Source organism: Uranotaenia lowii, chromosome 3, assembly GCF_029784155.1.
Source record: "Uranotaenia lowii strain MFRU-FL chromosome 3, ASM2978415v1, whole genome shotgun sequence".
Taxonomy (NCBI): Eukaryota; Metazoa; Arthropoda; class Insecta; order Diptera; family Culicidae; genus Uranotaenia; species Uranotaenia lowii.
The window spans coordinates 102,619,692-102,647,492 of NC_073693.1; the positions used below are offsets into that span (position 1 = coordinate 102,619,692).

A 27,801-nucleotide genomic window follows, 5' to 3' on the forward strand; every position below is an offset into this window, starting at 1 on the left:
TTTTCTAATTTAGCAAGCATCACTTCTCCAACGATCAACACGGGTTCATGCCTAAACGATCTACGACTACAAACCTACTGAGTTCGTGCAGGACAGCTTTTCCAAGAAAACTCAAACAAACGCCATTTACACAGCACTCTCTGTTGCGTTCGATAAGGTGAACCACGATATTGCAACCGGAAAGCTCGAACGTTTAGGCTTCTGTGGTTCCCTACTGGATTGGTTCCGGAGTTACTTAATGGGACGAAAGTTATCCGTTCGTACTGGTGAATTCTTTTCTAGGCTGTTCGTTGCCTCTTCAGGAGTGCCTCAAGGAAGTCATTTGGGACCGATCATTTTCGTGATCTATTTTAATGATGTACTCTCGCTCCTCGGTGCCACAAAGCTCGCATATGCCGATGACCTGAAACTTTTTCACACCATAAACGGCCATAACGACATCAACTTCCTGCAACAGCAATTCACCGCTTTTGCTCACTGGTGCGATATCAATTGCTAGCCCTTGAACCGTAGTAAATGCTCGGTAATATCGTTTACCCGTAAGCGACATCCTCTTCATGAAGAGTACATCCTCGGAGACCAAACCATCATGCGGGTGGACCATATCAACGATCTGGGTGACGGCTGAAGTTCAAGACTCATACGAACTATGTTGTCGACAAAGCTTCTCGAAGCCTTGGATTCTTGTTTCGTATGGCCAAAGATTTCAAAGACGTATATTGCCTGAAAAGTCTTTATTGTTGCATAGTTCGTTCTATTCTCGAGTACGCTTCAGCTGTTTGGTGCCCTTTCTACCAGAATGGAGCTGAAAGAATCGTGGCTATCCAGCGGCGTTTCTTGCGGTACGCTCTACGACACCTAAACTGGCAAGATCCGTTTCGTTTACCAAGCTATGAAAACCGCTGCCGTCTCATAGGTTAGATACGCTTCAAGTACGCCGAAATGCCACACGTGCTCTAGTTGTAGCGGACCTTCTAACATCTAGAATCGACTGTCCCGAACTGTTGGAGGCCATACCTCTCAGCGTACGACCACGAGCTTTACGAAACCAGAACCTGCTGCTCTACGTTCCTATTCGCCTGAATAATAACGGGGAAAACAGCTCCTTCATCGGCATTCTAAAAACTTTTAATCGGTTTTCCGAACATTTCGATTTCGACGTCTCAAGGAACGTATTCCGAAGAAAATTTTTCAGTCTATCAAGTATTGTGTAGTTTAATGTTGATATTCATTTTAATTTGTTAGTTATAGCACAGACAAACAGACGGGACACTCTGTTTCCGGTTTTCGCAAACCGGTTCAAGATTTCTCGAAGCTAGGCAATGTCGCCACCAGGGTGCACTAGTATGAATATAAATGAACTTTCGCATCATAGTAGCAGTTTGTTTTTTATATTCCCATGGAGCCTCAAACACATCAAACTTGGAAGTAAACAAAGCACGTCGTATCGTATATAATAAAGTGTTTCAAGTTTTTTAGTTTAAAGTTCCCAAAACCCCAAAGAAACTTCCAGTGCCCATGTACCTTCCATTCAAAAGGATCCTGATTTTATACGAAAGAGGTGGTGCCTGATAGTTACTGCTGCAGTGTTTTTTTTTTTGATACCTCAACAAACGATTGATCATTTTTTTTCAGGCAGGAATCAGGAAAAATTGTCAACAGCTGCCGAGTGTATGAACCAGTTCCGTGATTTCTTTTATGTCCAATTGGCAAAAGTTGAAGAAGGAATATTTCAAGTCAAGAAAATAAGAATTATAATAAGGGACAAAACCATTCGGTTTCTAATATCCTTATAATCTGAGGTGTTTTGCAAAGAAAATACAAAGGAAGTTTCCTACTGCAAATGACTGTTTTTGTCTGTTGAAACAAACTTCAATTACCTATTCTGTAAGGCTGTTTATTTTTGTTTTTAACACATGACTAAACAAGACTTAAAAAGTTCCTGTTGATCCCGAATCCTGATCAAGCAACTGCCCAGAACCTTCAAAATCACTATCATGTAAATTATTTTCTATTTAATTTAAGAAAAGATTATTTGGAGGTCCAGCGTCTAATCGCTTTTTTAAAATAGATTTTAGGGAAAAGTCTTCATTGGTGAACGTATTTTATCAGTTGACTGTCACTCTTTGTAAAGTTCTAACCGGAGTATCATTTAATCAAATCAGATGAATGATAATGGATGACGAGTATGACACAAATGTGTTAATTAGAGAATTGCATTTTTCTTCAATCATTCCAGCACTTACGCGAAAACAAATTTCCGAGCACCATTAGGATTATAGGTATCAAAAAGTAGGTGAAAAGCACTTTCTAAATTGGACTTATGATGCATGATGTCAACAATAATCCAAATCTGTTTGTTTACATTATTTTATGAAAAGTTTGATTTCATGGGTATAATGATGGTTTCACATTTTCCTAACCGGTTCACGGCTGGATTTTGTCATAAAAGGCAATGTCGACACCAGATGGCAATGCAAGCAGTTTTGCGAAAAAAAAATAGATTTTTCTTCGAAGTGTCATGTCTGTTTCTCTGTGGTTATAGTGTAGTCATTAGGATCAACATGTGATCCGTTGTTGATGTTTTAAACAATAAAATAGATTCCAGGCCTAGCACAAAGTTCAGTGCTAAGTTTGAGGGATCGGATCACGGAAATAGATGGCGCAATGAGCCTAAAATTTGTATGGAATTTTCTTGGAAAAAACATAAACACCCAGAATTGCACCAATTTCTGAAGTCCGTATCTGGTGATTTGTTTTCATTATATCCATTCACAAAGCTTTCGTTATGACAAACAGTTTATTCCAAGGTCCCTTTTAGATAAGAGTTATGGTAAAACTAATGAGTTTCAAAACTAAGCTTCTGATGGGTCAATTACAAAAAATACATTAATGATAGTTAATCGACGTTTATATACCTGTTTTGAAGCTTAATAACTGTTTTATGATAACACTAATCGAAATGCGTTCCTCGGATTAAATATTGTTATAATTTAATTGAAATTAAAAGAAAAATCGATTAATAAGGACAGAAATTGTTGGTGAAAAACTGTTTATAAGGTTTTTTGTTCATCCCGAATAAATTCCGCTCAATTCTATACAAACTTAAGGCAACTTTTCGTTGTATAATCTGGCCCTTATTTTGCTAGTACCTTCATATTTTAATTTTGTTATTCAGTTAAAAGTCTCTTCGTGGGATTTAATGTAAATACGGGGTTCGATTTGGATTATCTAGCTACATTCTTTGAGGTGGAAGTTTCAATACAGGATGGTTTCCTAAAATATTTTTATTAGAAATTTATTTTCGTTTAAAGTCTTATGAATTTGTACGAAAGAAAATGATTATCTATAAAATTTAACATGTTCAAAAATTTTTTTAATCTCATTGCATTTATTCCAGAGATACTTTGTTATTCTGTTTAAACATAATATTAGCAAGTAATAGAAGCTACTAGCGCGTTTTATCATTCTTATATAGAAAAACTTGATCTTATTGTAATTTTTTTCAAACCTCAGATAACTACCTGCAAGATTTTTATTCAAATCAGAGATCACTACCTCCTGTAAAATTCACAAATATTCTTTTAAAAAATCGATGAGAATTTCATCATTTCATGTTTCTGATCGTTTGTTTATTCTCGAATCAAGTGTTCAACAAGCGCAAATTTATATTTTTTTTATTTAAGGCGTTTTAAAATAACCGCGTTTGTGCGAAACAATTATGTTTCTTATTTTAATGAAAACTTGATAAATGAATTCTATTATTGAAGCGCATTGTTATGTTAAACTTGTTTTGAAGAAACATTATAATAGTGTTGAAGTAAGAAGTCATGGACGTTTCCGAAAAAAAGGAAATCAATTTTCGTGACGTCGCAACGCATTCTTCACCCGGGTGCAACTCACAACCTTCTAAATTGATTTTCTTTCTGAAAAAGAGCATTGAATTTCTCTCAAAAAGTTTAAAGAGATCTCCAATGTTCGACAGTATGTCACGTTTTAACGAATCATGAACTGAAAAATAGTAGAATTTTCCTGACGTATCAATGCTTAAAAATAGATACCTTTGTTATCGATTCTATAGCGTGAAGTTGCTGTGATTATTTCTAATCTTATATCATGCTTAAATGATGGCTTTTTAACAAACATTTTGCAATAAATTTTTTTATACAGCTAGTTTTTTAACAAAGTTATGTTTCAAATAAAGATTAATTGTTAAAATCAGTTTATTTTCGTACTAAAATTTTTAAATTCGAAATAAAAAATTTAATGATGTCGAAAATTGAGGAACAATGTGTACATCAGGTTGCAGTGCATACATTAAATTTGCACAGTTTTGATCAAATAGTATTCGTTCTGCTTTTTCCAACGAAATTCGGACCAACCGGGACTTTCCTCAAATTTTTTGTCAAATACCGGACGAGTTCGAATAAATCGGGCACTCTGACAACCTTAAACTAGATTCAGAAATTTTATAAACGAAGATCAATAGTTTTAAGAAAAAGATAAATTTCAAACACATAGCAAACATATTATTATTATATTTGCATATAGTCTAAATCCATTACAGCCAACTCATCTCTTATACACTGGAATGTAAGGTTGTTTTCCTCGGACCCTTAGAAAGTCCTTCAACCACTAAACTTAGATCTAGCGAATAAATGGACTTCACACGTCCAAACATTATGCTTGATGTCAGGGTGCCGTAGGAAGAACCAGCTCATCAAAAAACAAAACAAATAAATAAAATACTTTAGAGGCTTCATCCGGAAGAAAAACTGTTTGTATTTAATAATGTTAAATGTTAAAAAAAAATTTCCTGCTGAATGTTACCGGACATTTAAATACACGTTGTTTTATCAACAAATATTATCAATAATTATTTTTTATTTCATAACATAACCTCTGTGAATATAGTTTCTAACTTTTTTTTTTCCAAAAACAAGTATTTTTTAAACGAATTCAGATCTTTTTCTATATTTGTGATTTTCACCAGGTTTGTGTTCTAAACTGACTCTGATTGAATTTCATAATTAAATTTTAAATCAAGAATCAGTGCTTCGCAACTGTGATTTCATTCAGTTTGAATCCTAAATGAAATTTTCAAATTGATATTTTAATCTTGATTATGAAACTTTTTTTCGAGCTAAATCTGAAAAAAAGTTATCAACAAAAGTTATCATAATTAATTTTTGATTTCATAAATTTATCCCTGTGATAAAGTTTTCAATTTTTTTCAAATTAGTATGGTTCAGTGAATTCAGATCTTATCCTGAATTTGTGATTTTTACAAGGTATGTGTTTCTAAACTGACTCTGACTACATTTGAAAATTAAATTTTGAATCAAGATTCAAAGTTATGAAACTACGATCTCCTTCGATTTGATTCCTAAAGGAAATTCGCATATTGATATTTCGATCTTCATTAAAAAAATTTAAATTCGAGCTGAATCTGAAAACGAATTTAAAATTTTAATTCCGAGTCTGAATTTTACATTTTGATCCTAAATTCAAAATCTGACTCTAAATTCCAGATAAGAATTCCTATTAATTTAAAACCTAAAAGCAAAATTTGATTAGAACTCTCAACCAGGAATCTCTTACTTGATTCTGAATGAATTTGAACGAAAATTTCGAATGATAAAATTGTTTCAGATTTTTCAATCCTAGAACCATTAAACTTTCTTATGTTTGAATATGAATTGAGGATTTAGGCTTCCAAAAATTCGCTCTCGTTTATTTTGTCCAAACTTTTTTAAAGAATTATTTTTTTGGGCGCAAGATACGCAATTATATGGACTTAATTTTAAATTTTTCTCTAATTTTGCAAATAAAGTGAAAAATCTGCTCAAAATCTGGGCAACCTGGTAAGCTCAGTCAATTTTTTTAAAGTCCGTTAGATTTTTTTGGGTCTAACTTTTGGAATTCAATATTCTTTCTATCAAAAGTGAGAATTTTTTGAAAAAGTTTTGCAAAATTTGGGACATAGGATGAGATTTAAAGGTTTTGTACCAAGTTCCAAATCGAGATTGTTACTCTTGACTAATTTTAGTTGTTTGTCAAAATTTGATATAGAATTTACCATTTTATGTTAAGCGAAAAACATTTTGCTTGGCATTTTTGGACCCTCATGGAGGGTTTAACACCCAAACCCCCCACCCCCCGTTCCTACGGCCATGCTTGATGTCATGATAGTTAAGGGCGCAAGAACACAAATTGCTGTCAGCCAGATTTACATAGAAGAGTGACGCTTCTGAAGAGCAGTGTTTGGACATGATGTTCGAGTCCATATATATTTTTTTAATTTTTCATTTTGACTGTAAACTCTTTAATAATCTAAAAATTTTCAATTTCAATTCTAAGCCTAAATCGGCTAAGACGGTGTATGTCTTTTTTAAAGCCAAGATTCCAAATCTGAATGTTCCATATTAATTTTATTTGAATTTGAAATAATTTTGACTTTTTGAAATTAAAATGTTAACTTACTTTTAATACATGTTTTGGGATTTTCCTTGTGTAATCAGTTTAAATTTCTTAGAAGAAAAAATCGATCCAAATATTTATTTATATTATCTCGAATTTGAACTGGCTATGTTTAAATTTTAGCTTGAAACTCGGATTACCTTTTCCGAATGTATTTCTCATTCATTTTACCTGAAGAATAGAGGAGTCCTGTAAACGATCCGTTGAATCCAATCCGAATCTTCATATAGTCATCTTGACATTCAGCTTCAATATCTGAAAAGGTAAAAAATTGAAAATTCATTTGAAATATTCCAACAAATATATTAACCCGGAAAAACTTAGTTCAATTTTAAACGATTAAGGAAAAGAAGCAAACTGACGCTGCACTCGGGTGCTGTTGTGTCGATAGCGCCGGTTGTAGTCACGATCCCAGATTTCCGGTCTCCAGCCCTGCTCGATGTCACTTCCATACGCTTGAGGCAATCTAGAATGGCTGGATGCTTGAATCGACGTCAGCGGAATGTATCCTGCAGAGTCCGATACGTAGACAACCTTTAATATACGAGATGAAGAAAATATTAAATTGAATGATCGTTTTGTTAAAGGTGGTAAATGCTCGAGACTCCCAATGAGGTAAAGCAAAACTTTAAGCAATTTCCTTCTAGCAACAGATTGAAAGAGGGCGATAATAGGACAACTGTATTGCAGTGTTGAAGTAGGTAGTTCATCATTGGCAAATTAGTGCCCTTTTAAACGGTGGGCGTCTGGTGACAATTTTCTGAATAGACCCAAGCAAATCCATTAGTCGCGGCTTGTTATTTCTCCGACAAACATGAGCAAAAACTGCATGAAGTCGAACCGACTAGCAAATGTACATTTATTAATCACGCGATCAAATCGCCACTTGTGGGTGCAGTTTAAAAGAAAAAAAAAATAGCTACGTGAGCGTTGATAATGTAAAACAACAGACAGAAAAAACACTTGTATCCATCAGGAAGGATATTGCATCATTGTGTGCAGTGGAAAAGTCGCAGCCGGCAGGAGGGTTTTTGATTTCCATTTTTCCCCCTGCCCCTGTCCATATATCATGACCGCGTGATGTCGATTTTTGTAGGCTTCATGGGCAGATGGAGAAGGCACCGCGAGACCTTGAACTGAATGCACAATAAAGACCACACAAACGGAGGGTAAACCGTTTTGATGGCTCGGCAATGGATACTTTTTGATGCGACTGCATGGTGGAAAAATTAATCACAAACTGTGAACTTGAATAGTGAATTGGTTTTTACTAGAGATGTACCGAATATTCGGCCGTCCGAATACTACCCGAAACCCGTTAAACCGTAATATACTACTAGCTCATCGAATAGCTGAGCTAAGTATTCAGCCGAAAAGGCCAAATATAAATTTTAAAAAATAAAAACGATAAAAGACTCGTCATAATTTTTCAAATGATTTTGAATATGTATGTATGTATATTGGTTCTCCACCATGGGTGCACGGATTCACCGGTTTTTCTGCTTAAGTATGTCCTCATATGCATTATTTAGATTATTTAGTCCAAGTCTCCAATGCAGTATATACTATTAGACTGGCCTATAACAAAAAAATCCTTTATATTCCACGCGGCACCCCCTAGGTTGGTGCCTTTAGGTGAAAAAAAGACTTTATGAAAGTTTCAGGTCATTTGGCCGAAGCACGAGCTGGCGCAAGGAACTTGAAGTTTGTATGTAGATTTTCGACAAAATGTATGAAAAATCGACATACTTACACTCTTTGTATTTTAAAATATGTTACCAGTATGCTAGAAAGCTCAAAATTTCAGGAATTGTAGTTAGTAATGACAAACAAGTTTGTAGAAGATTGTGACGCGATACGAGTTGACTGTGATGAGTTATTTGCAATCGAATGTGTGATTTTTTTTCGCATTTCATCGATATATCGTGAACCGTATAGGTGGATTATAAGTACCAACTTGATCGCATAGTTGCCATACGAGTTGGCGTCACAATTTTCTACAAACTTGTTTGTCATTACTTGAACTACAATTCCGGAAATTTTGAGCTTTCTAGCATACTGGAAACATATTTTAGAACACAAAGAGTGAAAGTATGTCGGTTATTCATACATTTTGCTGAAAATCTCCATACAAATTTCAAGTCCTTTGCGCCAGCTCATGCTTCTGCCAAATGACCTTAAACTTTCAAAAAGTCATTATTTCACCTAATTGCACCAGTCTAGGGGGTGCCGGGTTGGGGGTGATTTTCCAAATTTTCAAAAATCAGTCAATATGAAGGAACGTAATATCTGGTGAAAAAACGATAATTTTGAAAATGCAAAAAAATGGGGAGGTTGGCTTTGGGAGGGGGGTGATGAGTACAATTTTCACTGAACAAAATCAGATGTATTTCGAAAAATACGAAATAAGAGAAGAATGATATCTTTTAACAAACTTTTTCAATATTTAAAGAACAACCAGAAGTTCTTTAATACTTACTGCAAAAAAATAAATAAAAATTAATAAAAAGAAAATTGTCATTGTTTGTTTATCTGGTAGATTGAAATTGTCACTTTCAAAGATCTTTAAAGAATTTCTTGTTTTGAATGTCATTTTACAAATGAAAATTATACACACGTTGATGAGCTTCTGAATATTTTTTAGTGCTAGACCAAACAAAAAGTATAGTTTTGAGTAGAAGTTTTATTTAATTATTGCTATGAACTACAAACTGATTAATTTTTCATTGGAGTAATTTACTGAATAGTGATTTGGAAATTTCGTGATATTATTTTCAATTTGAAAACACATTCCTCGATCAAAATTCTGGTTTTTATTTTTCAAATTCTCAATATAAAAAATCAACACTCTAATTATAAACTTTGTTGAAAATAAGATAATTAAAATCAGATACAGAAGTATGAAGCTTCTTGAATTTAATTTTAATTGATTTGCTCTTGAATTTAAGGTAATAATACAAAATTTCAATTTTAATTGTACGGAAACAAATGAAATAGCAACACATAAATTATAAAGAAAGTGAAAAATCGTTTTTTTTTCTTCATGTAGCTACCTTTCATTATTCCAAACTCTTAAAATAATATTGATTTATAATAAAAAACATGGAATGAAGCCATGAAAGGTTAATTTAGTGAAGAGTATTAATCAATTGCAATTGAAATAACCAAACTTTCAGATGTAGAGTTTCAAACCTTCAACTGGATTTTAACTTCGGCGATATAATTGGTATAGATTTTGAAATCCAGCAGTATAAGTCAAAAGTCAGAAAAAGCTCTTCCGAATGTTAGGTTGATGGATTGCCTTGTTGCCGAAAAAATAATCGACTGATAACGGGAAAGTTTTAATCCACAAAGGAAAAAATAAAACATTGGCAAACTGATTTTGGGTAAAATTTACCTCCTTAACTCGATGTTTTTGTCAGATTTGTTGTCAGAAAACTAATAAGTTTAGAGTTCCATCGATCAATGATAACTGATGAAGCAACTGACCTACATGAACAACAAATAATTATTTTGAATCTGTACATTATTTTTTATTCATTCATCGATGCAGATTTTAGGGAAGAATGCCACTAAATGGTTAATTCTCAAAAAAAAAACGATACAAATTTTGTTCTTAGAAAACAACGATTTGAAAAAAATATATTTATTTTTTTTTAATTCTATAATTATGTCGTCCAGAAGTTACGGTAAATTACTCACAGTCTTGAGAAAAATTGATCATGAAGTTAGAACCTTTTTTTCTAAATCTTTTTGATACTGTAAACTTTCGCTAGATAGTGCATAAATTTATTCAATGAATTTTAATCTTGAATTTTCAAAAGTTATACCGAAAAACAGAGCAGATAGAAAAAATACAAATTTGCATTCAGTACCCTTAAATAAGTCAAAGTCAGTTTTCAAATTCTTTGCACCTTGGAAAATGTAAATTTTGTTTCCTTGTGTTATAATTGTGAATGCAGATTTTGAGTTTTGAAGATGAATTTGAATCTCTTTCTCAAAACACCAATTCCTTCATATTGAAACAGCTTTTATAAATAGTTTTTATTCCTTTTTGGCTCTAAAAACTCATAGGAAACGCAAAATGTGCAAACACTAAATGTGCAAACACTGCCCACAATTTCTTCTTTTGATTTATTGTTCCTCTGGAATCTGTTGTGTTTTATTAACGCAAAAAGTTTTCAAATCTTCAGCTTTAACTATTAAAATTTAAAATTTTCATATTCAATTTCTGTTTGGTGGTGAATCGTTTTGCGGTCATCCATTATATGAATGTTTGATATGATAGATTTCAAACCAAATTAAATTAAATTGGATCTTTTTTTTTTGAATTTCTTAATGTAGGTTAGTTTGAAGTTTCATAATTCATATTTGAATGATGTCAAATCGAGGGGAAAATGAATTCGTGCAAGAGAATCTTGACTGTGATTCAAAAACTCAATTGTTATTTTGTAATCTAATTATGATTTCTGAGAATAGTACTGCATTGGATTTTGAAATGAGTTAGACATCACTTTGTAAAGATTCAAAATTGTCAATAAACCAAATGTAAACAAAAAAAATTATAATTTAATTTCAGATTCGTCTTAGCCTTTTATCTTGAAGTTGTGTTTTATTATAATATTTTGTCCCGATTCCTCATAGAAAAATCATAGTGGGGAACTTTCCGTTGCTGAATCTTCCTTAAAAATGGATTTAATGAGGCCTTAACATGTTGTATATTACGATTGAATTTATTTTGTGAAATATTGGTGTCAAACAGAAAGATTAGAAGGTACCAAAGAAGGTCAATTCAAGGCACACGTTTCTTAGGTGTCTACTGGAAAACTGATCACTCCAATTGAGGATTTGACTACAATTTAAATTTCTTTCTAGGTAATAAGACAATTTAATTTCTGAAAATTAAAGGAAATTGTCATCAATGTATGACTTCAGAAGAAAAAATATTCAAATATTTCAGTGTTATAACAATTTGCTAATTTAAATGTAGGCATATGAGGGATATTATTGACAATTAAATAAAATTTCCCTACATTTAATTATCTTACTAAAATATTAAATAGATAAAAGGTTAGCAAATTCAAAGTCAACACTCTAAATAATTCAACAGAAGTTGATTGGTATAATTCGGTCCAGAGAATTGCAAGGAACAGCTGCTTGAGTTTGGTAGACCGACATTTCTTCAATTTTGAGCTTTTAAGTTATAAGCAAACTTTTTCGTTGATTAAACACCCCCACGGTGTGGAAAATTTTTGAAAATTCAAAAGCATTCTACTAGGGGAAATTAAAAGTTTTTGAAGAAATTCGAGCATTTACGGGTATTTCGTAACGGTATTTTGCCGCCTGGGAGGGGGGGGGGTGGTGATCACCCCGATCTTTTCACTATTTCTCTAGTTTTAAGTCATAGATGGCAGCACTATCTTGCAATTTAACCAAATTCATGCCCATTTTCGAATATCCGGGAAAAATAGGGTGTGCTGGATGATTTTGGTCAAGACCGATTATCAGAATAAAGTTGTACTTTGCGATGGAGCTTGATGGACCAGACGGCTAGCAGTATTATTGGTATGATTTGCAATTGAATCGGAAGTTGAGATGAGCAGGAATTTTGGCGGTTGAACATTCTTGTGCTGGTGATTTTTTCGCAAATCCGGAAAAGCTTTCTGCAGCGTGAACTTCCATTAAACTATGATGGGAAAATACTTCAAAATGATAAATATGGGCCTAAATAAACCTGGAAAATCAAAATTGAGACTTAATTTGGTTTTAACTGCAAGATAGTGCTGCCATCTACGACTTGCAACTGGAATAAGTGTGGATTACTGAAAAAATCTTTCTGATTCAAAATGAATCCCGAATGTTCATTTTAATGAAGAAGGTAAGTAGTTTGATAAAGAATTACAGCTCAAATATCAAATTCCTTAACGCTAGAGGAGCATCTCGAAAAATCCCCTTTTAAAACCTTTGGAATTACTCTGATCTCTCTTCAATTGTCGAATAACCTATGGAATTCTAGAAAACTGTTTAAAATGCAGTTATCTGTTCAAATAATTCAAATAAAATTATAATCATTTCTTATGCTCTCATATGCTCTCCCATGAAAAATTGGTTCCAGTTGCTTGATAAATTCTCAAGTTCTGCAGAAAATGGTTGGTAAAAAAGTCCCTTTCCTATCCCCCCACCGGAAAGAGAGCGTAGTATGTAACAAATGCTCTTTTTTGTTCTCAAATACCTTTCCATGACAAATTCGGATCCATTTGCTCGAATCGTTTTCGAGATATTCAATAAAAATTGCATAACTCCTCCCTTCCAATTTTCTTAAAAGAAGAAGAAAGGGGTCTCAAATATTATAGAAATATTTTTCGTATTCCACTTGCTGGAATTTGGAATTCATGACAAATTTCGTTTCATTTGCTTGATTTGTTCTTTAGTTATGCGAAAAATTGTAAGAAAGGACACCTACCCCTCTCAATTTCCACATTCCTAAGGAAGAAGGGTTCTCGTATACTCATAAAAACATTTCTCGTACCCAAATAGCAGCCCATGCCAAATTTTATTCTATTTTTTGATTAGTTATCCTGTTATTTGAAAAAAAATATGTGACCACCCTCCGCTCTTTATATTTCCCCACTGGAAGGAAAGATGGATGCCAAATATTCAAAAAAAACACTTCTCGTACCTTAATACCATCCCATGCCAAAATTCGTCCCATTTGTTTGATTAATTTTTGAGTTAAGTAAAAACTTGTAAGAAAAGCCCCCACCCCCTTTTCCTATCTCCCTACTGAAAAAAAAGAAGGGGTCTCTATTAATCATAAAAAAATTTCCCATACCCAAATGCCCTTCCACTTCAAATTTGGTACCATTTGCTTGATCAGTTCTCGAGTTATGCAAACATTTGTCGTTTGTTTGGAAGGCTCCCTCCCTCCTTTCTGTGAGAAGCAGGGGTCTAAAAGCATAATAGGAACCTTCCTCGGCCTCCAATATTTCAAAACGTTTCCACAAGGCAATCTTCATTAGAATTTTTGATCGGGAAAAATAAATGGAATTTTAGAAAAAAGATTTTTTAATGTTTCAATTGTATTCTACATCTTTTGTATGCTTTTGAGAGTCAATTTATTGATTTAATATGTTTTTTTTTATATTTTTTTATCATAACATAGCTCAGCAAAACTCAGCAGAAAATCATCATATTAGAATTTTTTCCCCGAAAAAAATCGAGAATGAATCAATGGAAAAAAAAAAACTTTTTAAAAACGTCACGTGTGAAATCATGTTCTAGCAGACGTTTACCTGCCCAATACCAAAGCATGACGCGTTCTTCTTATGATGCTTTCAACCAGAAGTATGTACGCCTTACATAGGTAGGTACATACGACTCAACACTCAACAAAGACCCAAAGCCATACAGCACTGACCTCGTACCTCTGCATTAAAATTGAAGGTTTCTGTGTTATTCTGATTGGAAAGATAAGCCGGCGATGCGATGCGATGCGCGTAAGTCGACTCATTCCGATTCCCCTCTTCAATTTCAACCTCCTCGACACCTTCGAACTCGAACTTATGGAGGTATACTGACAATTGGATGAATCTTTGCCGCATCGCAGAAGTAGTTGCTACTGGGAGCCTACTAGAGAAGCAAAAAAAAACGACTGCAAAAAAAGCTCCCATTTAGGTTTGAACTTTCGATTTCGGAACACTTCATGCGTAGAATGGTTCACACTCAGCAAGTAGCGGCCAAACATATGTGAATATAAGCGCGCCGGTCATAATCATCCCCCCATTCTGCTTTGGGTTTTTCGTCGACCAGCGTCAATTCGGTGGAAATCTTCAATTTCTTACTCAGAGAAATAGGTTAGTTTTCTTGAGCTAATTTGTGCTTTGACCGTCACTCTCGCTTTTAACTTAGCCTCAGCTTAGTTCCGATCAATTAAGAAAGGTACCTTTATAGTTCGAAGAGAGACGTTTGGATGGCTTTTTTATTAATCGCCGACTTCTGGCCTGGTTGTCAATGTCAGTGCCGTAATTTATTTTGGAACTGTTGTCAATGACAACGACAACTTTTGACCGTAAAGATAATCTACAAGGATAAAAGTGAACGTCTGATAAATGAGCTACGGCGGATGTCCACTATCATGAGATGTTTGTTTAATTGCAAAGTGTATTTAACCGGAAGATTAAGAGAAAATTCTGATATAAATAATTTGAATTCAACGCATTTTAGGTCATACAATACAATTTTCTATTGCATCCATAATTTTCACATATACATTAGACTGCCCCAAATTTGTATGGGAAATTCAAAACCTGTGAAATGTCATGCGCTGCAGGTTAAAATTGATCCTTGGCCTAGTACAAGATCTCATGCCAAATTTGGGCCAGATCGAATCACGTTTAGGGGTCGCTCAACGAGCCTGAAATTTGTATGGGATTTTGAGACATTTTGTTCGGGAGAAACATGAAAAACCAGTTTTTCATCAATAACTTTGGTTCCCGTCGGCCGATTTCGAGACGGTCGAACATATTAACGCCTCATTAACAGTGCTGAATACCACCGTTAAAAAAGTTAGCCCGTTTTTGAAGCCTTATAACTTTTTTATCTTAACTTTTATCGAAATGCAGTCTTCGCATGAAATATTTTTCATAGTTTAGGCTTTAAGAAAACCCGTTTTTGAAAGAAATCGGCCGACGGGAACCAAAGTTATTGATGAAAAACTGGTTTTTTATGTTTCTCCCGAACAAAATGTCTCAAAATCCCATACAAACTTCAGGCTCGTTGAGCGACCCCTAAACGTGATCCAATCTGGCCCAAATTTGGCATGAGATCTTGTACTAGGCCAAGGATACATTTTAGCATGCAGCGTATAACTTTTTCAAAAGTCGGGTCATTTGGGGCACTCTAATATACATATATTGTCCACAATATTACACAAATGTTCGTCTGGACTAAATAATTAACCCAACTAAATACGCAATGCAAAAACAACATATTTGGCTTCTTATCAATGCACAGTTCTTATCAATCTAGCTGTACGAAATTAAAAGCGCCCAGGGATGAAGAGATAGATATTTTAAGTCTAGAGCAACATTGTTCATTTTTACATAGAGCATATCTTGGCATAAAAATTCTTCCGAGGGGTCCACCGATTGCGAAATAAAAAATATAACTGAATATGAACTAAAAAAATTTAAAATGATAACTTTTTTGCTATTCAAATTAGAACATCAAGTCTTCGAGAAAGTTGTTTATCTGATTAAAAATACAAAAATTTGTCGAATATGAATATGAATATGAATTGCATCACCCTCAAGAGTTACAGTAAAAGTAAAAAAAAGAACATTGAAAAAACGTTTTTTGAATCTAACTCGTTCTAGATTGGATAAAATGGCTCGCTGTTTTCGTAACAAGCATAGATCTACATTTCCCTCATACATTATGAAGGTTTGAGAAGTTGCTGAAGCTCTATAGAAAGCATTAAGTGTATTTCATTTGTGTCCATTTTCACAACCACCTTTTCTGTGATTATCCTTGATGTAAAGTGGTACCATTTTCATAAAAATTAGTGGGAAAATCGGTGGAACTGGCAGAGTTTTAAATTATTGAAAACACTCTTGTTTCTATAAATATTACCTACATATTTTACTTAAAGAAAAAACTTTGAAAACATACAATATATGGATGACGTGGGTGATGCAATTTTATTTATATGTTTTGAATTATTAAACTTAATTTAAATTCAATTTTCAAATCATTTAAACTTGAAAAAAAATTAATGGAACTAAGTTTTCCGATCAGGAGAGCATATCAAAATAATAGCTCAAACATATCTCAACGAGATATTTCTATCTTATTCAGTTACAATTGTTTACTCGACAATACTCGACAAGTTTTCGACAATAAGTTTCTTAAATCTGGGTTGTATCTTATTTTGATTAACATTCGGTCGGGATTCAACCAGACCGAACTGAACGCCATCGGCATTTTTTCGAGACACTTCAACTTAATGTGCAAATATTTTCATCTAGAAAAAAAGCCTTTGATGTTTATGAACCAAAATCGATAGTTATAATCCTAGGAATATATTTCAGTCAATCATTATTGCTTTTTTCGATCTTGAATATGATTCATATGAGATTCAATTTTTGTTGTTTCTAAATTTTCTCATGGCGCTCAGTTCGATCTGGTCGAAGCCCGGCTATCTTGAATAGGATTGAATTCATTTGCAACAATAAAGAATTTGTTTCAAATTTTTATAAAATATAATGATCATATCTGATTCTGATGTGCATTCAACTTTCTATGAAACACGAACATCGAAGTTAACGGCCCAAACCGTAATTTAATGAGTTTCGCCGAACAGATTTGGATCCATTTTCGGGAAACCTTAAATGGAGCATGTTTATAGCAATTAGTGTGGGTTATTGACATTCCCTTAGAATTTTTTCTCGAAGCATTCACATCTTGATGAGTTATGATTATGTAAGGTTTTGTTCTGCTCAATATCAAACTTTGTTATCTGAATGAAATAAAAAATATGAGCAATGCAATGGTCCAAAACTCATCCATGATTTTTTGTAGAATTTTTAAGTAACGTTTACATGAGTAAATTTGAACTTTTAGGTTTGTATGGGAAAATTGAATATTTTATACTGAAAAATCAACATAATTTTCATTTCTTCTGTGAAACCAAGCTAGCTGACAGTTTTTGTGCCAATTTATAAAATTTTTGGAAGAAAATTTTCCGCTGAACAGCTTTGTCCAAGACCTTGACTTCGTATTTTATTAGGTAATAAAGTTATTAGCTGTTTAACAGAGGTATGTCTTTTCGCATTGATAAACAATAAGTTCAATTGACATCACTGCTGGAGCCTCACGAAGTATTGCATGAAAAGTAGTCATGTTCGCTAGGCACCCTGCAGGGATGTTAATTGATTTTATTGTTTATCAACGCGAAAAGACATATCCCCATTCAACACCTAATAACTTTTTTGTCTTATAAGAAACGAGGTTAAGATCTTCGACAAAGTTGTTCAGCTCTAAGAATTATATAAATTAGCACAGAAACCATAAGCAGGCTCGTTTTCACAGAAGAAACGAAAATGGTATTGATTTTTCAGTATAAAATATTCAATTTTCCCATACAAACTTAAAAGTTCAAAATTACTCATGTCAACGTTACTTAGATAGATATTTTGATATAATTTGAGATATTTTAACATCCTACGAGTAGTCAGTTATAGAAAATATAATTATGTTTTTCTCTTCTGATCGGGTTTGTAGAGCACTTTATTAGTATGTATTTGTTATGGTTGTACTCCATTTACCCGAAAACCATTGCCCAGAATGAAAAATCCCCAGAATTCCAATTGCCAGAAAGAACCATTCCCCAGATTTTTTTTCCCCAGACGAACCATTTCCCAGAAAAAATTTCGCCAGAATGAACCATTTACCAGAATTTTTTTCGCCAGAAGAACCATTTCCCAGAAAATTGAAAACATTTATCCTTACTAGAAATTATTTAAAAAAAAGGAATTGTTACAAAAAAAATGGGGTTTCATAACTTTATTCTTTTGCGGCAAAGCCGCAACCAACGAGAATGAAGGGGCTGAGGCGGCACAAAGCCGCCGAAGCTCCCAAATCCGAGGAGGCCGCCGACCCGCCGTCGGAAGCGGCGGCCCTAAGACATTGGTCTAGGTCTGCCGGGGCTTCCTAGGTCTGCGTGAAAGCTAGGGGTGATCCCTTAGCCCCGTCCGCCACGCGACAGCGTGAAGGACAAAACGTCTTTCAAGTTCGAACGCGCAGCGTGAGGAGTCGGATACCAAAACGGTTTTCTAAAGGACCATGGTAAGCATTGAATCAATTAAAGTACCCAAACCATAAACAAAGCACAATATTGGTTTTAAAATAAATTTAGTTGGAAAATTTCAAAGTCGTAGTTTCATTTAAAAAATCATTTTGAAAAAATTAATTTCGAATCATATGAAATATACAAGAATTTATTAGAAAAAAAAAACAAATAAAAATACTAGGGAAAAAAATATGGGATTTGTGCCATTTCTGGTAAATGTTCCATTCTGGGGAAAAAATTCTGGAAAATGGTCCATTCTGCGAAAAAAATTTCTGGTAAATGGTGCATTCTGGGGAATTTTTTTCTGGGAAATGGTTCATTCTGGGGTTTGATTTCGGGTATTTGTCATTCTGGGAAAAATTCATTCTGGGCAATGGTTTTCGGGTAAATGGGATACAATCTTTGTTATCAGATAAATGAAATCGGTTTGTAATCCAGGATTTATCAAAGTTTCCCAAAACTATTATTTTCCGTTAGTTCAACATACATCTTCTGAATAGAAAATATACGTTTAAACAGCTGCTTTCCACTGTTCGTTGTTTTTCACAGTACAACTTAAAACTCTGTGTACCATGAGCTCCCGTTTTTACAATTTTCGTGAAAATGAGGTTACGCCGAAAAAAGCGCACAAATTTCGTGCACAAATGTTGTTTTTTCACACATTTCGCTGAGTCAGATATAGAAAATTGAAGAAGTAAGCATTAGGGCGGTTAAAAATTCTATTCGGAAGTATGGAAAGGAAAGAAGCGTTTTTGAAAAAAAAAATCAGAGCAAAAAGCCGGGTCCGGTGGACAAAACTTTGGACCGGACAGTCATGCGTGCTTACGCCAGTCAGAAGACAACCTCAGTTCGAGGTGTGGCCAAAAAGTGCCAAGGTAAGATTGGGGCTAAAGTCATATAAAAAGCAGAAGAAGCCAAAGCGGAGTCAAAAAGAAGCTGATTCCGTTAAACCAAGTGCTCGCAAATTATATGATCAACTGCTGTGTGGAACCCCGTGCGTTATAATCGAAGACAAAACCTACTGCAAGTTTGATTACGAAACTCTTCCAGGAGACCAGTATTACACTGATCGGGATGGCCAATGTGTTGACGAGACGAAGATATCAATTTTTAACGAAAAATTCGGTAAAAAGGCAATGATTTGGGAAGTCATGTGTGGGTGGGTTTACGTTCGAGAGTGCCTAAACCATCGCTTGCTGTCCATGATCTGCAAGCATTATCACCCAGCACTGTTTTGGCAGGATTTGGCGTCAGTTTACTACTCAAAAGACACGATGGCTTGTTATAAGCTAGCATTTTTTCTATTAGCTTTATTTTAAAAAAGGTTGAAAATCATATATGAAATTTAAAATAAAGGTTCAAAATCAATGATCAACGTTCCAGGGGACCGCAAGTAATTTTGACTTCTGCAAAAATAACGTTATAGATTTTTTTTGTTAGTTTGTGTTTCTGTAATATAGGGAAATTTTACAAATTATAAAAGAAATTTAAACCAAACTGAATTTTAAATATTTTTGAAGGAATATTCGAATCATTTTGAAGTCTTCAAAAAAATTGTTAAATGAAATAAAATCTTTTCAAAACTTTCTTTAGTTAAGTCAGAAATACTTGTTATGATATCTTTTCATATTTCCAAATATTGTAGAATTGAAGTTTTTAAGACCACTTTATCTCTGAAAATAGAATATCTAGCCAAAATATTAATGTTTGATTGAATGAAGAATAATAATCAAATTCAGAATCATGTCTTTCATGTAGGTTTGTTGGTTCATCAGATAACAATAATTGATTTCACTTAAATCGGATCCATTTTTTTTCTCATAAACTCATAAAATTTGATAAATTTGATTTGATAAAATTTGATAAAAAAAAATTGAGCCCAGGACGCCAAAATTATCCAAATGCACAAAAATGCTGTTCCCTTGAGTTAGCATTTAAAATTTTTTAAATAAGTTTTGAATTTGTAAAACGTTGAAAAAATGTCTTTCTAATATCGAAAAATAACTAATCTTTTTCATCTTCATGTTCTGCTATTACTTTTAAACAAATTTACCGAATTTTATAGTCCTACTTTTAAATTTTTATAGAAGCCTGTAAATCTAAATTTTTAATCAGAAGAACATTTTTTGTTTTTTTTATCCTTGGCCGGATCCAATATTCAAATTGACGGCTACAAAATATTGAGAGCATGAAATTTAAAACAAAATATAAAACATGGGCTTGGTATGCCTCAATTTTGTTTTAATCAGTTTTTATCGATTTTTCTAGAAACCAAATTTCCTAACCTATATTTGTCGGTTTAAGCTTTCAACGGTGCACTGAGCATGTTGTATTTTAAAAATACAAAGGTTTTGAAAATGGAAGATTTTGAATATAATTTCTACTCTGACTTGGATCACTGGCAGTCTTGGAACAAAACTAAATAAGTTCAGCTTTTTATCAAATTTAATTGAATCATCAATTATGTGTTTTAAATAAATTCCCTCAAGTTCAATAGTCTCAATTCAATTTAATTTGAAATTTTAATTTGAATTCGTTTTCCGGTGTTTCAAAAATATTGATTCCAAATTTTTTTAGTTAACAGACTGCTTAAAACTTATTTTCAAACAAATCTCTAATTCAGAATAAGGAACATCATTTGGAATAATTTATTAAAGACTTACTGGAAAATGCATTGATTTGAAATTTTGTTTCTGGTTAATTTTGAATCGTAACAGTAAATTTTTTTCGAGTTTGTGTGATTGTCATAAGTAAGAAAATTGTTTTATAAAGAAATATTTATTGTGCATTTTTCGTATTGACATTATTGACGTCCTTTGCACGGGCCTGTTGCTAAGACTAATAAGCAGTCTTCGATCAAAAATTCGATCATTGGCCTACGATTCACTGAAATCTAATTTTGTATTGAATCACTATAAAGGGATACCCTTTATAAAACATTAAAGTAAAATAAAATTAGGATTTGCCCCAAAGGTTGCAGATTTCCCGGTTTTCCCCAGATTTTCTCGGATATTTGATAAAAAATCATTGAAAAAAGCCCGGATTTTGTCCGGATATATTTATTTTATTTGGCAAATCAAACTTTAAATAAACAAGTTGTGCTGTAAAAAATTTCTATGTATGCGTCCAAAACGAGACTTTTCTAGCAAGTTTTGTAAAAATAATCATGAAAGCTTTTTGGAAGCCTGAAAACGATTTAAAACCCATCGGTAAGATTTGATGAAAATAAGTTTTTTTCAATTTTATTTCTTGATTTTTGTTAAGTTTTCTCTGGGTTTTGACAAAATTTGCCCGGATTTTAAGAAATTATGATGATGATGGCCCACCTCCACTCCCCGTACATGGGACTTGGGTTAGTTATCTTTTAAGATATTTGATAGTCTATAACCTGTTCATTTTATTGTCCACTTTGAATTGATTTATTCACTTTTATTCTGCCCATGTACGTCCATCCTTTTTATATTAACTGTTCGTGCTACTACTGTCCCGCTCTCACACATACACTGCCGGCCAAAAGTTTGGGATCACTCACTAACAAACATACAAATTTCGATCGTTCGATCGATATATTGCAAATCTTCTGATCTCATTTGAAAAATAATGAGCAATAGCTATTTCGGAGGTATTTTGCTCAGAAATATTTTTTTTAGTTTTGTACCTTAAACCTTATCTAAAGTTAAAACATTTTCAAAAAATCGCACTCAATATTCAAAGCCGATCATTTCGGGATAGTGTGGAACAAATTTCAGAATTTGAGGTGCATTAGAATCTTTATTCTTTACTTCTCAAAACACAATAAATTAAATTTGTGCAAAAATTTAGGAATGTACTTTTAATTAATAAAATAGACACTTTAGTTTACGTCCAAAAGTTTGGGATCACCCCTTAGTATGGTGTATCGGCCAAAAGTTTTGGATCATTCTTTTGAAAACATGCAAATTTATTTCATTCATATCTTTCTCAACTGACATCGTATTGCAGATCTGAAGGGTTCATGTGGATGCTTAGGAATTGTTGTTTTTTCATAAATTCATTCAAAAATTATATTTTAAAGTGATAACCATAAACTGTTTTCTTGGGATGTTGGCATTTTACAAAAATGATGGGGTCATACAAAAAGACTCTCTTATTCCACTTTATTATCATTATGAAACGTTCATAAAAGCTCAAATTTGTTTTACTTTTAAAGTTCATTTGAATAATTCGTATAATTTTAAAAAGTCAAAATATTACATCAAAAAATATAAAAACCTTATATGAATTTTAAATTTTATTGAAATGGTAAATTTATAAAATTCTTTCTTGCCTTACGTTCAAAGCGTATCACCCTCAAAATGCTTTTCGTCAAACGGCCTTAGGCGTATTTTACCCACTAGGCGCATTTAGGCACACTTTCTTCTAACTACACCAATCGTTCATATTTTCCAAAGAGTTGATCATTGGAGTTTTCCTTAGTCTGACAGAATCATTGCCTAGGGACATTTTATTTTCTTATCTTACACATTATATTTTATTTATACCAATAATACCAATCGCATTCCCTCTTTAAGGGAGAGCATAATATGGTTTACAAGAATTGTTCCGAGATTAGAAATTCCTGTAAGGCCAATAGCCTACTGAGTGAACAGTATGCGACAAAACGGCCTAATTAGTTTTTTCGAGTTGGGTCAAAAGGCGTAACTTCAAAACCAAAACAAAAACTGCCAATCAATTGGGTGAAACTTGCAGGAGTAACTGGAGTCGAAAACAAAAAAAATGGCGAAACTCGAAAATATCTGAAATTAAGAGAAAATGTTAAAATTCTTGATAACCAACTAACGATAAATGAATATAATGCACATTTTTGATTATCTTGAACAAAAAGTGGTCGATTTTTCAAATAGGATTTAATTAGATGTTCCAAAATTTCAAACGCGTTCTTTTCGTTTCGAGCTAACGGCTTATTTCACCCTTATGGAATGTTACGCTAGAGATGATTGAGAATCTAATGAAGATCATTCCATCAGAACATTTCAATGCTCGTTCGTTTGTTTTGACGAATAAGGAAACATTTTAGACTTTGAGAAAAGTTGCAGTTCGATACACTCAATTGAGCAAAAATGAAGAAACAGCGCTTTTTATGGAATTAACAGCTAATTTCGCCCTTATGGAATGTTACGCTAGAGATGATAGAGAATCTAATGAAGATCATTCCATCAGAACATTTCAATGCTCGTTCGTTTGTTTTGACCAATAAGGAAACATTTTAGACTTTGAGAAAAGTTGCAGTTCGATACACTCAATTGAGCAAAAATGAAGAAATAGCGTTTTTTATGGAATTATTTAACTTAATTATTTTTTTTTATTAATTTAATAATTTAGATCTAATTTTTTTTGTTGATTTATGTAAATATTTCACCTCTAAAAATTAAAAATAATATCACAAATCTTTCAAAAGATGCTTCACTGTTGGATTTTTGGTGGCTGTAAATAGAGACTATCTTGAAATATCATGCACGAAACTTAACAAAAATGGTTTCGAAGAAAAAGCGATTGCAGTTACACGATCTCCAGAGCTAGTTTCGCTCTTGTGTCCGTTTTTTTTTTCTTCATTTTCATAAATGATACTTTTTGGAATACAGAAACCTCCATCAACAGAATAGTACGCTCCTTTAAAGGGTTCAACCAAATTTTAAAATTGAAGGAATCTTCCCTAACTCGTTTTATTTTACATCTCTAGCAAATAAATGTGTATTTTTAGTAGCCTTAAATTTTCTAGAGACAATAAGGGGGGGGAAAGTGATTAAAGTTACATCTGTTGATGGTATTCCAAAATATTACACAATAAGTTTCAAAGATGGTGATTGATAGAAATATTGCTTTTCGAAGTTTTCGTATTTAGTTTTCTGTTGGATCTAAAAAATATATGAGTACACATTTTCGAATAACAAACAAACAACAATAAGAAAAAGTTTTTACCGATGGGAAATTGCAAACGTATGACAACCAGAAAGGAAAAAAATGTGTATCGCCTAGTTCCAGTTTGTACAAATTTCGATCATTTAAAGGTTTATTTTTATTATGACCATATTTGGATTTCATCTATTCATCGAGTTTAGTTCAGGGTCTTAAAAAAGTATTTTTTTTTTCTTGATATCATCATGGCGCACTCAAAATAACTGTCTCCAAACTTACTGTACCAACTAAAAAAAACTGAAAAATATTCCAACTTCCATAACCTTCAAAAATCAACTAAAAAAATAGATTTCCAAACGATCACGATCGCTTTTGCGATTGCATCTCGGTTGCATAAAATCAGCAAACCAAATCGTTGCTGCCTGACGTTGTTGGTATGTGAGCTGTGTGACACAGTGACCGATTTCTGCGAGCATCCAATTGTCATCATGCGAGTCGCACCACTCTGGCATAAATCTTGACGCAAACTTCTGACGCCATATTTGCACATTAGTCCCGTACAAATGGTTTCATTTACATTCGATTGCAAACCGTTGTTTCCTACCGTGGCAGATGATGGCAGCAGCAAGAAAGATGCGTATCACAAACGTTGAAGGAAAATTGGGTGTGAAAATTATGCAAATAACATCACACGGACGGTGTGCGATCTTGCGACAGTCAAAACAATTCGATAACTGCAGCGTCTGTTCAGTGAAGACAGTTGGCTTTATCGCTGTCATGTGGTATAATGATAGCCATTATCATTATTATGTATCGTTTTCCGCTGCAGTTTAACCCCTTAGCTACTCGAGCATTTACCGATAAGGAGGAGGATTTTTTATTCGTTTAGTAGGTGGATAGGCTTACCGGTTCGCTGCCTTCGTGAGAAAGAGACTCGCGTGAACTGTTGCTGATGGAGCTGTCCGAAAGCGGTTGGCTGACAATAACACTTTTCTGGAACGAGAAGTTGTTGGATGATTAGAAGGCATTTTTTTTAATTACTTTTATGTTCGTATGTTCGTGCTGAAACATTAACTTAATCGCGCTGAAAGACGATTCTCAAGTCAAAATTAAAAGGCAAATAAAGCAATCTGCTCGACCCACCTTGCCGGAGCTACCCCGCTTCCGCTGGATTTTCGGTGCAGCCGTCGACGAAATCGCACCCCGGTTGGGCGTGGTCAGGGCAGATGCCGTCACTACCGATGCGAGGCCCCGGGTGCTGTGGCTGTAGGACCCCTGCTGATCGCCCAAGCCCTCTTCGGCGGTCTGAAAACTCACAGGAACTGCCGTGGTTGCACTTGAACTGCTGCTGCTGCTGCCAACAACGTCTACCGAATGTGTGAAAACAATTGTCTGAAAAGAAGTAAGGCACATTTTATTACTACCTACATATATCTGTAGACTGAAATCTAACATAAAAGTTGGGCCGGTGGTTGTGAAATTGAGCATACACGTGATGGCGCCAGTGTAGGGTCATTGCGTGCAGACAGGGCAATTCCCCAAAAAGTGGATCAGGTCAGGGCGGATAATTACTTACTTTAGGATACTCTGAAACTACCATTGTTTTGACAAGTGTTACACGCAATTTTATGGATTGAATGGTGCCGAAAACAGATGGTTCATCTTTCGTAATTTTGGATCGTAAAATCAATCCTACGCAACTTGAGCCGGAGATCGCCTACGATCATTGGTACTGGGCCGCCTATCAGGATTAGGTTTGAATGGCCGAAAATTAAACAATGGTTTGTGTGGATTAGTACTGAACTTTATTTTAAGGCTGTGTTTCAGTTAATAGCACCTGGAACATCCAAATAAATGTTTCAGAAAATCTAAAAGCCATCACTTGCATCATAAACTCCAAAAGTTTTAAATTCCTCGGGAGAAAAAGTATAAAGGGTATGCACATTGCACATACTTATGATTAAACAGTTTATGATGTTTACTTCTATTAAACATACCTACGATTAATTTTCCGACAAATTTTCTGTTCGAAAAAGATGAGTTAAGAGAACGCCCGGAATCAGTCGACTTTTTATAACAACCTAAAATTAGAGCTAACATAACGACACATGAAAAAAATAAACCAAGGGTCACGAAGTCAACCTTGAAGTTTGTATGGGACTTGTGAATTTTTTTTAAGAGAAGCATGGTAAGTTTACGACTTATTACAAAACCGAATTGTTGAATCTTATTTTAAATTTTGGATTTTCGAAAAGCAGGATCATAAAAATAAAAATTGTTGAAGATTACCCAATGATTGGTGAAAAAATATAAAATTAAACCCTAAACTACTCTTGAGTGCCAAGTTTTGCGGCTAGTATACTTATTAAAGCGCATCCAAGTAAACCTTTAGTATGGCATCATTACATTTTATAGACGCACTCTGAAAACCCAGAAAAAATGCAACCTAATGTTCTAAGTTCATCTTAGTAATCTTTGTACCTGAAAACAATCATATTTTCTAAGTTATGGAAAGTATTAGAGAAACATGAGATATCAAAGAAAGAAAGAACGTAAGTCAATTACACCACGAAACTTGACGAAATAAGCTCCAGCATGCGTACATGTCGAGCTCCATCGGTCGACTCCTGGATCTTCTATCGATACACTCCATGTAAATCTCACATGTGTTATTTGTCTACTATTGATCTCTCTGTTGTTTCTCTATCACCACCCATCGATTCGGAATTTTAGGCGATCGCGCACATGGTCGATTGCTTTGGGTTCTGAACAGACCAGTTACACGGGGAGCTGTAGCATATTTTGTCATGTCCACCGTAGTGTAATTGGCTAACGCGTCGTAGTACAGAATCGGAAATTTTGTGTACAAGTCTCATCGGTTAGCCGTTACCGTCAACTGGGGCAACATGCAACAATTTTCAACTTCAATGGCTTCTAAAAAACTTATGTTCACAATTAATCCTACCCCTTATGCATCAAAAGTTTTAAGGATGCTGGAGTATCAAATTGGCGTAGTTAGAAAAATTATAGGTTTCTTCAGTTTTTTTTAATTTTCTAAAAACATGCGATTTTCACCCTCCTTAGAAAATGGGGTAACTTGCAACAAACTTTGTTTTCAATGAAAAATCTTATGAACACGTACGAAAATTTATAGTTTTTAATATATTAGCGATTCCTAAAAGATCATTACGCATGACAACACCAATTGCAGTAGTTTTTGGGTCTGTAATAACTAATTTTCACATTTTTTCTGAAAATGAAGATGCTGCATACATTTAGGGGATAAATAATACTACGAAAAATTCTAAAAGCTGAAATCATTAAAATAAATGTTTTGATGAATGAAATTCCAATGTTTACAAACGCGTGATGCAAAACATTCATTTTCCAACACATGGAAACGAGATTTACAAGGTTTTTCTTTGATTTGCATTTTGTTGCATTTAACCCCAGACACCTAACGGAATTTTAAAAATATTTATTTAAAAAAATTGGGTGATTGTTCGAAAAATATTTTAACACCAACAATGTTGGTATAACATGAGGAAACCAGTAAAAAGTTTGTAGGTAATATTATC

The 27,801-nt window shown here is 33.8% G+C and overlaps 1 protein-coding gene across 4 annotated transcripts in view; it reads right to left on the reverse strand.

Moving 5' to 3' along the window:
- LOC129757087 (uncharacterized) overlaps positions 1-27,801 on the reverse strand; it is a 125,128-nt gene that overhangs the window by 21,710 nt on the left and 75,617 nt on the right. For all 4 annotated transcript variants that reach the window (XR_008739614.1, XR_008739613.1, XM_055754207.1 and 1 more), the window contains exons 3-6: positions 25,367-25,615; positions 25,130-25,216; positions 6,843-7,014; positions 6,652-6,735 (exon numbers count right to left, since the gene is read on the reverse strand). Coding sequence is in view for 2 of the 4 variants with exons in the window: in XM_055754207.1 (XP_055610182.1) it covers positions 6,652-6,735; positions 6,843-7,014; positions 25,130-25,216; positions 25,367-25,615 (592 nt within the window). In the remaining 2 variants the exon portion in view is untranslated. The remainder of the gene's footprint in view (positions 1-6,651; positions 6,736-6,842; positions 7,015-25,129; positions 25,217-25,366; positions 25,616-27,801) is intronic.